This window comes from Athalia rosae, chromosome 2, assembly GCF_917208135.1.
Source record: "Athalia rosae chromosome 2, iyAthRosa1.1, whole genome shotgun sequence".
Taxonomy (NCBI): domain Eukaryota; kingdom Metazoa; phylum Arthropoda; class Insecta; order Hymenoptera; family Athaliidae; genus Athalia; species Athalia rosae.
The window spans coordinates 12,786,607-12,803,283 of NC_064027.1; the positions used below are offsets into that span (position 1 = coordinate 12,786,607).

Sequence of the window (16,677 nt, forward strand, 5' to 3'; positions counted from 1 at the left end):
CAGGAAGAAAAACGGGATGTTGAAAAATAGGTTTTCCTGTTTATAAGTTACAGTTGATTCGTTCAGGTGAAATAGAATTGATAAACAATAAATTGGTCATTTTTGTAAGTTTCGCAATAGAATTGCAAATTTTTTAATTGATTGAGGTTGCTAAGCTTCATACCTGATCCTCTCATAGAAATTGATGCTATGGTAAAAAAACACCGTTCGAACGACTAAATTTTTTCTACCGTTGAGTGATCGATGCAAACGAAATCAACCACTAAAATTTATTTTAAAATCAAAAGATTGCGCGTGCCGATCGAACGATGGTCTCTACCGTTGCCTATGAGCCGCACACTCTTGCTTACAAAGTTGATCGATGATCGTTTTTATGTTCAAATAGTTTATAATTCATAAACTATTCGTTAACTGACTAACTACTCGATTGGCTGACTGCAGAAGGATCATTTCTGAGATAATTCAATATTAGTGACTCTACAAAGTGCAGGTGCGCTATGCTCAACGGCAACCAAACCTACGATTACCTGAGTTAATAAAATGAATTTAAAATCTAAAAGTACCGCCACGCCACGTGAGATGAGGATGGGGAGTGGGTTACTAAAAACTAAATACGTACAACGACCCCGATGCCAGCGTTCACCATCGTGTGAGCTGGCAAAGAAATCGAGGAAATCCAACTGCTGGGACTCACCCACCGCTGCCGGTACCAAGACCGGACCCGATCTGGTTCCCAAGTTCGGGGGTCTCGGATTTTACCCGGATGTCTCTGCCTCCCTGATGACTATAGCTGTGTAGTAGGTTGAGTGTAGAGGGTTGATACGGTGAGAAGTTGATGAGATATTCCCACGAAGAACGCTGCTATAAAAATGGCAAGAAAAAAACCACGAATAATTATTACCAAGAATTTTTGAATTGAAAGAAATAAATAGTTGTCAAAAATTTCAATTACCTACATTTATCACTTTATGTGCGTGGTCGATGATCAACTATTGACGAAGTAACTCCATTGGATGCAGCAAAAACCATTGTCTGTGGAGAAGAATTCCAAAAAATTTGTTTCAAGAATTTCAGAATTTCTAAAAAGTGAGATAAAAGATATTCAAATTCCTAACTTACCAATTTTTCCTGAGTCTGGCCAATATTAGAGATCCGGTTGGAATAGCTATAGGATTCTTTTGGACAATTCGATTTACGGAGATTTTCCAGTTGACTTTGACGGTCGACTATCGCCCGGTAAGAACATCATTATCTGGAACAGGATATAAAAACTTTTGTGATGATTTTCATATGCACAAGCAACACGAATCAGGAAATTCGGAAAGAATCAGCAGAAAAACGATCGAATCTCACACCCACCATTTTGTTTCACGAAACCTAGTGATCAGGAACCCGCTCCAAGAAGCTTCAAAATCCTTTTCGGCGGTCTGCTGCAAGCTCCGAGTTCTGCAATGCACAAAAGAACACGTATGAATATCATGGTTCTAAATTAAATGGATAATTGAATAAAAATCGCATGTACCGCGGTTCTAACCCAACTTCGAAGCAACCGAGCTTACCACGTTATCTTCAGTTCTATTCGGTCCTCTAATGCGCAGTAAATTTCGAATAAGTGTGAAAAATTACACCACAAAGGCCATCAAATACGACAATCAACGTTCAGAAGAAAAAGAATGTTCATTCCAAATCAACGTGACGCGGTAGCTTTCGATGCGAAGCCGTTTGAACAAGTGAACGAGTCGAGCTCGGGATTCCCTAGGCAAGCGGAAGACGCCCGACCTCTAGCGGCACAAAATTTCGCTACAGAGAAATTGAGAAAGAATTAATAAAATCGAAACTCACAAATTAACGTGGCAAGAAGAGCGGAGATCCGACACGAATGCTTCTACATATTTGTGTCCACCGATTATGCTCTTCAAATCCATTCTGGAGATGCTCGAGTTGCGGCACGAATTCCAAAATTATTCACAACGGCTACCGGCTTCAACTTGTTGCGTCCAGTATTGCCACTTTCAATATGTATAACCATTATTAATGTGTTTTATTTAGCGGCGTTACAAACTTCAATGAGCCAGTATTCTTTGGGCGATTAATAAAATATTGAGAATCCGTCAATATCAGGTAGAGTTAAAGTCACAGCGAGTTACACGGTCAACTGGATGATTCAAAGTTCGATGTCGGAATGGCTTCGCCGCGCAGCTCCACAACGCCTACCAAGCAATCTTCACCAACGAATTCAGACTTATCTTCACTCAACGGCGGGTTAATCAGGAGCCGTGTAGAGTCGCGTTGTACCTCGCGACTTCCGGCGACTCTGATAATACCGTTGATCGGTATGACAGTACTTGTAGTTACCGCAACACCCGTTTGGTTCGAAATTTGTTGCAGGAATAGATTATTTACAAACTGTGGCAAGTGCACGTGAGTTACTGACAAAATGCAGTTAACTAATGGAAATAAAGCAAAGGCGCTTGACGTCAAGTTAGTCAAGCAAATATTATTGAAAGAAAATAAATATATAACAGAATTATTTTCAAGGATGCCTGTACCTGTCTCTGCGCAGCAAAGAAACGGTTCGAATACTGATATAACCTAAAAAGTATCAAAGATTCTCATCTGTATAATTAGCTGTATAAGCATGTGAATTTTCAGTAGAGAATAACGCTACAATTTGTTTTTTTCTCCTTTAGATGAAATCGATGATGAAGAAGACGACAAAGCACAAGGGAATATTAACAATGGTGAGTGGGCAGCCACTACTAATTTTATTAAAATGAACGTAAAGTTGGCATATGAGTCAACTGAGAATCTGTTTTTAATCACTATTAATTTCAGATGAGTTTCTCGCAGCCATGGGTACGGGTACTTCACGAGCAAGTACATTAATTGAACTACATCAGAAATTGGAACATTTGAAGGGAAAACGGTTAGATTATAAAGAGAAGCTCATGAGGAAGGGTCTCAAAAACAGGCTCAAGAAAAAATCAAAAAAAGAACAACGTCTCATGCAGAAGAAGTTGGCAAAAACAGAACTCGCTGCAGCTGGTGGAACAAAAGCAAAGCATGAAAATGGGGAAATGCCAAAATTCACAAAGCCGAAGCCAATATTCAATTCTGAGGGTAAAATGGTATTCAGTAAGTTTGACTTTTCGGCAATTGGTGCCAAAAAAGTTCAGCCCAAAGAAGATAAGGACCCAAAAAAACTCTTACTAAAGTTGGAAAAACAAAAGCAAAAAATAAATGACCTTGAACAGGCTGGTAAAAAGGACGTAGCTGACGAGCTGAAAGAGAAACAAGCATGGAAAACGGTCCTTGCGAAAGCTAGTGGGGAAAAAATCAGAGATAATCCAGAGCTTTTGAAAAAATCGGTTAAGAAAGAAGAACAGAAAAAGAAACGTAGTTTGAAGAAATGGGACTCGAGACTTGAAGGAGTCCAGAAGGCACTCAACGAGAAACAACAAAAACGACAAGAAAATATACAGAAAAGGAAAAAGGAGAAGAAAGTGAACAAACTGAAAAAGGCCGCAAAAAGAGGCCGAATCATACCTGGATTTTGAGTAGGTTTCACATTTATAAGCAAAAATAAAGAACTTTAAGAAACAAAGATGTTTTTGTGAAATTTTTATTGGTTTTTGTTATTAAAATATATAGTTTGCTAAGCGAATTCCTTGCAGGTAGGTAAACTTATACGATTCATTGTTCACATGATGCAGTTAGTTATGATACGCTGAGGTACATTCGCTTCTGACCATATTCTACAATTTAGACCGCAGAACATTCCATATGAATTTGCTCAGTGTCATTGTGCATCTAAACTCAATAGAAGCATAGACGTCCAGAGATCAAATCACCATCAAATATTCACTCTATATTTATATAAAGTTCGATAAGTTTTTATCCAGAAACCAGTGTGTTATGAGTCAATTCATCTTTTGCATGAGGTTCATTACTATGGCATCACTTTTTTCTTTATTACACACAGTCTATCACCGAGATATGATGCATCGGGAATTGCTTTGTTCAGCTCTGCAATACATATTCAAATTTTTTTATTGAAGTGTTCTCTCTATAAGCTCCTGGCTCACAGAATTTAACTTGAATTCAGCTGCTCATGTCAAAAATACATGTTTTCGGTGATGTGATTTGTGTAATTATTTATCGTCTTAGTGCTACATATCTATGTGTAATTTATAATTACTGTCTGAAATGGGTTAATTAATTCCTCAACAAAATTATCACCAATTGTAAGTGGGGTTTGGTCATTATTGAAACAGAACTCAATATACTAATCCTGAAATGCAACAGAATTTGCAGACGATATGACAGAATAGTTTTTACCAAATTTACATCAATTTTGAGATTGACTGAATACAAATTTATCTCATTTCATATCGTTTTTGATTTCTTGTTTTGTTATAGATCGATATTGATGACTTCAGAAACCGAAATTCAATCTGCAAATATGATAAATTTTTTTACAAAGACTAAGGTGTCGCAAAATAATCTTGGCTCTTCCACGCTTTGTTCTACACATTAGTTTCCTGTATTATTGTTCATAGCAGAGAGCAAGAGCGTCCAGGTGGCCAAGCGCCTGAGAATGATTCTTCGCTTCCACTGTTCAAACAATTCGAACGCATTGATTGCTGGCCGTTGTAACTGAGTCTCGTATAAATCGTAATGGTGTGGAAGGGCGCCATTGATTATGTTCACCGAATGATGATATTTATCATATTTTATCCATATTATATGTTCAGATGTGGCGTAAGATGGACGTTGATGGATCAAACAAACGTATAATTTGTAACCGTTACTGAGTATGTCCAGGCGGTAAGGACAAGCAAGTCGTTTGGGTGATTTATGTCGTGATTGTTGGCTAACTCTTGATAAGTCCCAACTTCAGTGTCACGTTATCCACATTGCAACTATATCTACAACTACATATATATCGTATTCATTTATATACACCCCCATATACAATACTTACAGGTATACGCACAAAAACTGGGTAATTATGCAGTTTGATGGCTTTTCTGAAAAATGGCGAAACAATTCGTTTTTTGATATGGTGTTGTTTATTCTTTCAATATGAATGATATTTTGTCGGGGGAAGTTGATATTTTTCATTAATTACCTGAATTATGAGGTTCGTATTACCAGAAACTCTCCAGCCACTCTCCCCATTGTACTCTCGACCCTAAGATTTTTAAATTATCATAGTTTATCGAGAGTTATATACAAATTTATTACCTTTTGAATCTTTTTCTATTTCATCGGGATTGCATCGAAAAATAATATTTGTAACTCGGGCGTAGGATTTTCCCTCATTTCCCCGAATTTTAAAACTATAATTCATAAAAATTATAGGAAATGTTAGCCTCCTCCGACGGTATATCATTAGTTTGGACAAAGAGAAACAGTTTGTAGAAAAAATCAAAATTTCCAATCGTTTCTCGGAACAGTCATCAAACTGCGGATTAATTACCAAAAACTGAATATTGAACACAGTATTTCAACTGTACTATTTCCTAACTTATCATAAAGCACAATTCGATATAGCTATTTGCTGATACTCTCATACATTCAACAAGCTTCGCGTATCTTTGGCCAACTAGTAAAAACCACCTTATTCATAAAAATGATTACATTTTGTATAATAGTACGTGTATATCATACCTAATATCTATACAAATGTACAAATCCTTCACAAATGCACCTACCTCATTTATAATTCCCTACATCGCATTCTTATCTCAAAAAGCTTAATTCTTGGTAAATTTAATTTGACAGCTGTAATGCTTAAACTACACAGGATATATAATATATAAACGATTATCTTTTTGGGGTGTTAGGGTCCACACATATGTCCATAAAAAGTTGTAATAGTTTCCACTTTTCGATTTTCCACGACCTTTAGAGATGTGATTATAAATTTACTATGAAAATTCCAAAACTGTCAACAATAATTCCGTGTACGTATCCCCAAATTTTTAATTACTATCTGCACTATAATTATTTATACTTAAGCTGTTTTATTCTGTACAAATTGTGCATTTTATTGATTTTACTTAAGATTTCTCATTCACCGCAATTTTATATATAATTTAAATATTCCACCACATTTTGGTTTTTATACAATGACAAACACGATAGTTATCATATAAGAGCCGGTCAGCATGTATGATTGGTGCGAGAATGAGAAGTTCGATAGGTTTGATAATATAACTGCACAATGTATTTGTGTCCCATTGCCGTTATTATATAGCTGATATGATGTGAAATTTTCCCTCACAGCATCGATTTTATCTCTCGATAAATTGAAGGATGGAGTTCCGAAGACAGCGTGGTCGTTAGCGATGTGGTTGATACTCCGTTGTCAGTAAATGATCGGTAGCTCAAGAACAAGCGCTTCGACAAAACTGCTGTCTTTAATTTCCTGCTAGGTATCCCCTAAAACCGTTGTTACGGAATTCGCATGAGTCAGCGCTGTCCAAAGCGGGCTTCGGTCGACTGGAGGCGGCACAACCAGAACCGTCGATCTCCTCGGCGATCTGTAAATCCAGACATCAGAAATCCTTCGCATAGTCGTCTCGTTAATCGGATTTTTGTTTTCTGATTTTTTCATCCGAAAACGAAAGACTATAGAGTATAGACGCTCGTTATAAACATGCCGCAGGCACATTTGAGTAATTTTCCTCAGAATCGGTCACGATGTTATTCCTTTACATTTGATTCAAGATGTTTGAGAATCCCAAATTACTGCAATTTTTACAGTGAAACCTGCATTGCTTAGCTGAATAATATAGAAAACTATAATATTTCTTACGATTAGTGAATCTTATCATATCAAGAGCTTCGAATTGGTACTGCGGAAGCGATAAAAAACGAAAGAAAATCATGTGAGACAATGAAAAACCAGTACTGCGGTAGGGAAGCCTGGAATAAAAATTTTAACCAAATTTCCGGACGGTTTTTTACAGGCAAATGATTCTGCGCATTTATAAAAAAGTTGAGCCTTCCGTGCGTAGGCCTGTGCGCTCACATCGTAAAACAATTACCGCTTACGACCGAGATAATGTGAGTTACGTATTTCTGGTTCTGCGCGCTTGATATTATAAGTTACATGTCATGTTGTGCATCAATAATCAGACGCGAAAAAATTACCTGCGAAAAATGCAAAACAGTCCTTACAACAACCATTGACCACAATATCTACGGCAACGACAACAATTAATAACAGTTCGAATATTTAAAGGAAGTGATCAGACTTCATGAGTTTATCAAACAATGTTGTAACAAATTATAAATAATAGTTTCCAAAAATGGTCTACGGAGCGCTGGAATCAGGAAGGTTTTCTTTCTTGATACGATGAAGCAAATGGATTGTTAATGGAAATGACGCAGGATGGAAATGACGCTCTCAACTTTTAGGCTTCACTATATAGAATTGACCTGAATTACGTAATGAAATGAATTTGGGGGATGTGGGGGGGACAAAAATTCATTATGGTCTTAACGAAGTTTAAAATCTCCCCTTGAATAAACGCAATCTCCGCGGATCTGTTGTAGATCATCATAAAAAGTGAAATCTCTAGATTAATGGATTGGATTTTTAATGACCAAGCAATAAAACCGAATATTATTATCTCCTATGTGATTATACGTATGAGGAAGAAATGAATTTAAGTAAATGAATCGCGTGATCAATATAAATTTACTCATATACAGGATGTCTATACTAACTAACGTACTTCCTTGCGCCGGTGGAGTACGTGCTTTTAAAAAAATAAAACGAGAATGTTCCATGCAAAAACTGACGAGGTATTAAACCATTTCGGCGAGCATTTTTGAGTAATGAAGCCAGTCAAAGTTGAGCGACAAGCTCGAATTTCTAGCGACAGCATCACACCTATGTTGTCCGAACAATACCGTGTATCGATGAGCAATTAATTATCGGTTCAATACGTCATTTTGGTCGCTGAAGATAATACACGTTGATGTGATAGCGTCGGGAATTTGGCCCTGTTTTGTTGATATCCCGCCATTCTCGCATCAAACATTCTCGTAAAATACATATAATATTTTTTAATATTTTTCTGATAGGATCCGTAGGTAGGAAGAAGTGAATTCAACGCATGCGTGTATAGTCACGTATACCCTGTACATATAAAAAAATCTACTGAGAGAAACTACAGAAAACAATATTATACTTTTATCGTTAGTATCGAAACAAAGCGAACGAATGTAAGTGTGTCGGCCAGTTTCTTTTCTTTCCTTTTTTCATCGATTAATGTAATAAATTGGCAGAGGTTGGTCTCTTGACGTACAATCAATCCAAGTTATACCTACTAAAAACGATTCATACATATAAATATATACAAACGAAAGTTATAGTTTACTTGGTTGTTTAATCGTCCCACCTTGGTGGTGCCACGAGAGCCGTATGCTAGTCCGGACTACTTAGTTCCAGGGCAGTGCTCTGTTCCGGATCCGATCGCTCTTCGACAACCGTGTCCAATTCCAACGATGGAAATGCTCGAGAACATCTTTCGCTTCGAAGAGATACCGCCCTGTTAGTCCTCCCCACTCCAGCTGTCCAGAAATTAAAATAATACTCAATCAGAACGGAGGAAGAGAATTACAGATCGAAGTATTCAGCTTACTACACTTGCTGAATTGCTAAATTTTGCGCTCATATACATTTATACTATACTATTTTTATATTGGCCATCCCCGCTACGCAGCAATCGTTACGAATAATGCACACATATAAATGCTATTCTGGTGAATTTCGGGGGCAAAACGGGCACTGAAAATTTGAAGCGAAACGGGCATCAAAGCTGCATGTAAATTGCTAGTTAAGCAACGAAAGAATAATTGTCTTTGAAATACTTTGTACGTACAGTTGAATAACAAATTTTTGGTTCGGTTTGGTTATCTACAATTTCCGTATAATAAACTAACGAAGCTGTTGCTGTGGTGTGTTTCTACGATCTGTTTTCCAGTACGTTATTCTCGGTACGCAACACATTGAAATATCAACGAAAATAAATTTCTACAAAATTATGGTTTCGAATTGCGATGCCCGTTTCTTTCTATTTTCGCAAGTTCTTTTTTTTTTTGTTTTTTGCTATACTTTTATTGAAATGGAATATAAATTGCGTCGTAGAAGCAAATATCAGCTGTAGAAACTAATCGATTGTTGGCAGGGTATACATAGTAAGGTTGCTAAAAGGAAGAAAGAATCAAATACCAGGGTTTCTATGTTATTGCAGCTAACGCAGGAGCAGCCACGTCCATCGATATGATTACCTATACACACATTTATTTCCAGTTTTGCGTCGTGTTACTCCTTTCTTCATAAAAATGGGTCTTTCGTACCCAGTTTGGGATGGTTCCTATCCATGGAAGTTTTTCCTAATTATTCTTCAAGAACTTTTAATTATTTTTGGAACCTATTTTAGAGGATGAAAGAACCTTGCAATACGAAAGATCCATATTTATGAGGATCGGGCGTTGTTTTCCACATGTGGTGTGGGAAAAATTAATTCAGATTCTGTTTGATGGCGCCTGATTTCGCAAACGAAACTTAAGTTGGATATAAAATAAAAAAAAATGATAAATTTATTCAATCGTATTATAGGCACAAATTAGGTAGTAAAGTCTAACATTAGTTTCGTTTTCTAGTTGCAGCGAATGCATTATATATTTATTAGCACAGAGAGCAATTGCAGCAATATATGTGTAGCAGCAGTAGTAGCAGCCATTTTGATGTATATATTGCGTACTGTTCAATCCGATTTCACCCAAGTCTTCTTTGGATGCTGCAGCTTGATCCAAGAAATTTGAAGAGATAATTATACACTTACAGTAACATGGAGGACAGAAAAGTGATTCTTGCTCAAACGAACGTATATTTCGAAACTCGATCTTGACTATCTCTCTTCCATTTGTTTCGATAAAATTGAAAATTCTAAGGTTTAATGTTTGATTCGCTGATACATGGGGCGTTCTCTGCTAACTGGGCTTTCCTGGTGTACTGCAGACCTAAAGAAAAGCATCTTCGAAACGGTTTGTTTCAAAAATCTGATATAATTTAAATCAGGCTTCCCCAAGTGCCACTACAAACTTTTAAAGTATGAAAAATACCTGCAAGTTTGATTGAAGAGAGTGGCCCAGTTGGGGAGGAACGCTTCATATACTTATGCGCGGTGATCTTTCAGGTAACGTAAGTAAGCCAAGAACCCACTTTATTGGCAGAATATGAAGAGATGAGGAGAGTGAAAATTCCAAAACAACCCTGCATCGTCGATATAAGAGAGATAGTAGAGAGCCATGGTATAAAGCTCGAGTTGTTTCAAGTACTTTTCAGAATTGGAATCGCGACCGAAGTTGTATACTTGAACCGTCGCACGGAAATCCTTTTCAGAGAGGAAATATTGCGAGAAGTAGGTACGAGGCACGATTGTGCGGTTGATTTCAAATTTGATCCTTGTTCTGAAGTTATTTTATTATTCGACATCTACTTCGGAACCTGGAGATTTCTATTTGAACTATTGGTTGATACACGACGTGTAGCAAGGGTTATTGGTAGGGGTAATAAAACAAATTGAAAGATTGGGAATTAAGTAGGTTATCACAAAAACAACAGATATATACTTATTTCCTTGATGAACGTCACAGGTACAGAAACAAGAGCGACAGACTTCGGTATACTAATATCTTATATGTATACCAGATACATTGTCTCTGTAGTCTGAGTTATATTCAGACATTTCTATTCTTTGTTACTTGCATTTCCAATACGGAGAGGGTTTAGAATTATATAGTATAGACGTTATGTGAAGTTTGAATTCAAGCTTAGTAAGCGCAAATACATCAATTCAGCTGCACCCATTTACGGGTTTCGAGTAACAGCAATGCTCGGAAGTTGTAATATGAAAACGGCTCAACCCTGAGTGAATGGAAAAGCTGCGTAGAAGTACAATAATCCGAAAGGCACGGACCGATCGCCGAGGAAGTTTGTGGGGAAGATTTTCAGACGATTATTATAATATTATTCCCTCGCAAATCTAGCTCACGATTTTATTTCACATATGCCATCGAAATTTTCGTATTCACCGGATTCGTTGGTCCGCAACAAATCTCGCTTCCGATAATGTGGCACGTTCACCGTAATACCTACGCTGCAATTTTTCGAACCGAACAATTTTTCACGATGTAATTGTTGGATGTTTTGTAATCTCGTCAGCCGAGCAAGTCTCTCCTACTTCCTTATTTTTATTTTTCATTTTTTCACGACGTTCCCGCAACCGAATATTTATGAGATGTTAAACTTGTTGGCACTCGCTTTATAGTAGTCATTTTCGAACAACGCTACGGAAAGGGCACATAACGACGTCAAAATCTGATATTCGGCGTTGGACGCCTATAGAGGGTGGCGGCTTCGAACGAGGGTTTCGCCATAATATTCAAAATTTTCTGGCGAATTTTATGGACCCTGATGCGCGACTCGAACCACAAGGTCTCAAGGGTAGTCGGTCCGAGAGTTGATTTACTTCGGCGTAATGTATTTCATCCGAAAAAGAGTTGCGCGATCATTTTTTCGGATAAAAATTCTTCACCGCTCGTAATACGACGGATGAGAATTTATCGTGAGAAAATCTTTTTCTCTTCAAATCCAACAACCGCCAAAATAATATAATCCATCATTTCGGCTCTTATACCCTGAACTCCTGAGTCCCGCCATCTTTTACGTGCGTTTCAATAACATCGACTCCGGTATCTCCGCAGTGATTACAGCGTTTAATCCAAAAGGTCGCGATATTACCTAAAGATGAGGACCCGTATAATTCTCTCGAGTATCCCGAGCGCTAAGATTTCGGGGATAGCAGGCACACGCGTACGGACATAAAGAGATGGGGATATCGTTGATTAGTAGGCAAATTCTCCGAAGAACCCGTTACTCGTATCCGATAAGACGCGACAGTTGTTGGCCGGAGTTGTATGAAAATTATAATAATTCGTACCCTCGTACAGCGGGAGCTTTAAGATTGCAATTAAAGTTAACGATCATTTGCGAGAGCTCGGCGAACGTTGAAAATCTGGGATTTAGGACGTACGTCAACGGCAGAAAATACGCGTCGCGAAGAACATCGTCCATCGTAATACGTACACGTACACAAACGTTAGAACGTATACGTTGACAATGAGTTATAATTGAGACGGAGGTAAAGAAAGAACGAAGGGAAGAAGTGAAGCGAGGATTTTTGGCTTACCGAGTCGATGTATGGGGCTGAATCTGACAAGACTCAGAGCTCCGTGGTCCATGTCGCAGTTTCTTCTCCGAGCTCGTTCTCTCGCTAGTTTCGCACGTCTTCTCAGGCAACAGATGACCAGAAGAGCCAGCAGAGGAAATCCGAGTATGCAGGAAACAATGGGCACTATAATGCTTTCCGGAGAAACTGGAAAACGAGAAGGCGCCATCGGTACACGAACAAACCTCTCCTGCAAGCTTTTACCTCTGGGGCAAATAGTTTCAAGCGCATACGACCTGCGATGAATGTGCTGTACACTGCAGAATTCAAGAACTCGGACTCAAGACTTGAGCAGCGAAAAGCGAATCGTACACCAAAAAAGGAGCAAATTAAAAGTAAACGAAGGTTGTTTAACAGAAACAACGGAGAAAAAAAAGTAAAATTTCACATTGGTTCAAATTAAATGCGATGAGAGAGAAAGTTTTTCTGCAAGTTTTGATATTGGAATCCAGAAAACAATTTTTCTTTCAAACTCGTTGTTTCATTCAAACAAAACTTGATTCTGACGATTTGTTTTTATGCTTGCCTTTGTCACTTACGCCCTTCTGTTTCTTAGCCCTTGATATTATTTGATACCTAATTACGCCTGTAGTCTGCGTTGGACTATTTCTTTCGTTTGAGAGTTGAACAACCTTGTATATTCAGAATCTATTCTTTATGAGTATACTCTATAGGGTCTTAGTCTTATTCTGTCGATAGCGATCCCTACTCACGACATTGAGTAACGGTGGGTCGTTTATCAAAAAATTAATCTCGTAATATTCTAAAAATAGATTTTTCTCGTCTTCGGATCACTCTTATTCCCTCCGACGACCTTCATGCTTCATTTTTATTAGCTGAATTGAATTTTTATTACCGCCTCCCGTATAATACCTAACAAAACTCCGAATGGGATACGTTAATTCGTCAGTGCGACGAAGGATTGTGGCGTAACATATCTCACTACTTGATTTATCAATATTCCTCCGGCGACTGACCCGAAAAAGAACAGACCAAACGAATATTCGATGCTCCTACATCGAATACGTTCGCCGTGGGACTTTTTTTCTGTATAGCTGATGCGAATACGCGAGGGGAACTTCGTCGACTCAGACGCGCATGACTGCAGTCATGGACCTATAAGATTTTCATTATTTCGACGCTCGATGTAGCTATACGTATTTAATATGTACATACGGATGTAAATATGTATAGGTATACCGGGTATCCGGTATACATGTACGTACGTACTCTATAGTAATCTCCTGGAGACGGTATCGCGAGAGAAGAAGGGCAGCTTTAAACGCGAGACAAAGACGGTAATACGTATACGAAATGAATTTACAGTGAGAACCGGATGACATTTCTGAAATTGAGTTTAAAATTATGAAATTTTCAGCCCCGAGGTTGGGTTGTGTTGGACCGAGCGTACGAGGAGATGGCTATACGTGTACCTGTACGCGTCATATAATGCGCACGACAGGTCCTGAATTGAATATTTTTAATATGGAGTCGGAATTGCTCGACCATATCATTGATCAATGCTGACGCACTTTTCTCGCATTTGCGGCTCTTATCAAACCCCGAAAAATGAACAACTTAGACCCTGAGGCTACTGGGATAAAAAAATATTGAAAATATGCATTCACGGTTCGTGAAAATGTGTGGAATCTATTTTTTAGCACGTTGAGATGCACATAAACCAAACCTCTCTCGTCGATGACAAAGAAATTAGTGAGAACGGTATACGGATGAGGTAATATCTCGAATCGTAGGTTTAGACTGCACGTGCCGACTAGATAATCTTCGGGGTGAGCCTAAATTAACTTTAACCCTACGTAATCCACCCTAGCAGCCGGGGAGTTGAGTAATTCGCATAGATTCTTGAACATACCTTCAGTTCCCGAAACGCCCTTGAGAGACAAACGCTTTCACACGATAGTATACGATACGTGCGTAACCTTGATTGCATGATTTATTCAATCCTCCCAAGTCCGCAATCATTTCAACATTGTTCAAATACTTCGGAACAAACAACCAACATTCTACAAATATAGATAAAGCATCGAATAATTTTGAGAGACCTTTTTCCCCGTGAAATCAAGTACGGTGATTAGTTTGGTGAAAAAATTCTTCTGATTTGAATTTGATGTTAAAGTACATGTCTGTATAACGAATAAAAGGCCGAAATTACAAGAGCAATTTTAATATTGGTATTAGTTTGAAACTCCGAGGCTTTGTAGGTATAAGGTTCAAATAATGGCGTTGAATTCGTCGAATCAATTAGCGCGGAGAATCTGTCGGAGGAATAGCTTATTTGTTTTATTCAAGCAGAATTCTGGGCATGGGAGAAATTTTTGTACAAATTACTTCAATTTCGTGTCTGAAAAGCTGGCTTTTTTTCATCGCCATCGATCTAATTTATTTTCTGGAAATCCGGTTGAGTTTCCGTAATCGTATTGAATTATATTGCAAGATAGCAAATTCGCTAATTATCTTATTCGCAGACACGTTGTATATACGTGTTTTGTATGATCTACAAGTATATTCAATTGTAATTATCGAGCACTTCCGAGTAACACGAATCGTGGTGGTACTATAGCAAGCAATACTAAGTTTTCTTGAGAAGAGCTCAAAAGCTTCTCTCGACTTTACTCGTGATTCAGAACCGCCGCACACTTGTAGTAGATTATACGAAAGCCATTACCACTTCGTACCCGATGGAAAAAAAATGAAGTTTGCGATGCGATTACCTACACAGTTGTACACACGGAGCACTATATGTATTCGTGTACGTAGCTATCTCGTACCGGGACGAAATTATCGTTATATACACGTGTGTATAACTGCTGCAGATACCGTACCGCACCGCACACCGGCACGCTGTATTCCTCGAGCACTTTTAATCATGGTGTTGCCATAGATAACGGTTGAAAAAAGAACGATACATTTTTACTCTCCAACTCCACCCGGAGCTCGTTCATTGGGTTTTATTTTACCCCTTCACGTAAATATCGACACGGAAAAATAACGGAGAATAAATTCAAACTAAAAATGAATAACTGGAAATACGTGACACCCGCGATATTTCCGGCAGACAGCGACGACCGGACTCAACTTTGTAACAGATTTCTCTCCTCCCGAGTTCGAGTGGGATTCGACCCGAAGACGATCCTTTGGAGCCTTATGACGTGCGGAGAAGTAGAAAGAAACGAGGACTCTATTATATTGAAATGTGAATGAAAGCTGAACGCGGTGATAAGTCCAAACAACATTTTCTTTTCACGAAAACTATGGAAGAATAGAGCTTCCATTGGGTTTTTTGGAAATTCAGAAGATCTCCGTTCTTTGACAAAGAAAATCCTGCTTAGAGGAAAAAGGGTTTTGTCGAGATCTCATCAAGCTGAACAGTTTCTCTACGATTTACAGAAACTATAAATAAATGAAAACGGGGGAAAGAATTATGTGATTTCAAAGGATCTGTATAATGATCCTGCAGTTATGAAAATTTACCGATTCCATATTTTCGGTCCGTCAGTTTCCGAAATATTGAATAGTTCAGTTTGGAACTTGTAGTTGTAACTTTTGTTGGACGAACTATTATCATCGGGGTGTAATAATTTATCTGTTCGTGGTCGCTGGTAATTTATTTATTCGGGACACAACGCACCCAAGATGCCCTCCGGGGGTTGAAATACAGAGTAATACTATATAACCGAAAATAGATTCGAACCGAAGTTTCTCGTCGAAAGTTGAGATTTGTTATAAAAATTGTCACGGCATCTGATCATACTGCGTAGACACTTATTCGTGTTTGAAATTTTAATGGGCAAGCTCGACTTGACTTCCTGTAAAATGCAGTTCGACGTGAATGCCGAATTATGAAACGACATTTTGACAAACTTTATAGGTTCCGTTGACTGTATTTTCTCGCACGAATATGTGCCGGATATCATTTAACGTATGCGTCGATGAAATTGATGTCTTAGATTTGACAAAGAGAATTCGAGAACAAATGAAACCAGATAAACGATTGCACAAAATAAGATGATCCCCACATTTCGTTAAAATAAATAGTTTTCTACACGGATGCACGCAATTCTATGTCGGATGATGTCATGCCCTCGATAAAAGCCGTCCATATTTTATTTGAAATTAATATGACGCTTTTTATTATTTCTGCAGATGATTTTCGCGAGATTGCGATTCAATTACGAAAATTCTCGAGTAAACAGATAATTTCCTGCAAGATGTGAGGCTGATGCACGGAGATAAATTCTCGATGGCCTTTCACCCGATAAGAAATCTTTAGTGGCACAGTTCCTGCTTGCTTAGACGACCTGGGTTTAAAGAATTATGCATAAAAAAAGTTTGCTCGAAAGCT

General features: G+C 38.1%; 2 protein-coding genes across 5 annotated transcripts in view; one reads left to right on the forward strand and one right to left on the reverse strand.

The window, feature by feature from the left end:
• The first annotated feature begins 2,365 nt into the window (after positions 1-2,365).
• Positions 2,366-3,604, forward strand: LOC105684779 (surfeit locus protein 6 homolog). The gene is made up of 3 exons (XM_012398408.3): positions 2,366-2,573; positions 2,691-2,741; positions 2,836-3,604. Exons 1-3 carry the CDS (start codon positions 2,438-2,440, stop codon positions 3,555-3,557), a joined length of 909 nt encoding a protein of 302 aa, XP_012253831.2. The 5' UTR covers positions 2,366-2,437; the 3' UTR covers positions 3,558-3,604.
• Positions 3,605-3,606: 2 nt separating this feature from the next.
• Positions 3,607-16,677, reverse strand: part of LOC105684774 — a 45,995-nt gene continuing 32,924 nt past the window's right edge. For 2 of the 4 annotated variants that reach the window (XM_020851716.2, XM_048649322.1), the window contains exons 3-6: positions 12,276-12,461; positions 9,786-9,827; positions 8,418-8,589; positions 3,607-6,548 (exon numbers count right to left, since the gene is read on the reverse strand). In XM_020851716.2, the coding sequence (XP_020707375.1) occupies positions 8,444-8,589; positions 9,786-9,827; positions 12,276-12,461 (374 nt within the window). In that variant the 3' untranslated portion in view covers positions 3,607-6,548; positions 8,418-8,443. Of the gene's footprint in view, positions 6,549-8,396; positions 8,590-9,785; positions 9,828-12,275; positions 12,462-16,677 lie in introns of all 4 variants that reach the window. The other 2 variants (XM_048649323.1, XM_048649324.1) reach the window with 2 other exon arrangements.

Excerpts from the sequence above, each read along its gene's own strand:
- LOC105684779 (XM_012398408.3), top strand. The coding sequence starts at position 2,438 with ATGCAGTTAACTAATGGAAATAAAGCAAAGGCGCTTGACGTCAAGTTA. Across the intron at positions 2,574-2,690 it reads CTCTGCGCAGCAAAGAAACG|ATGAAATCGATGATGAAGAA; the intron begins GTTCGAATACTG and ends TTTCTCCTTTAG. Across the intron at positions 2,742-2,835 it reads ACAAGGGAATATTAACAATG|ATGAGTTTCTCGCAGCCATG; the intron begins GTGAGTGGGCAG and ends TATTAATTTCAG.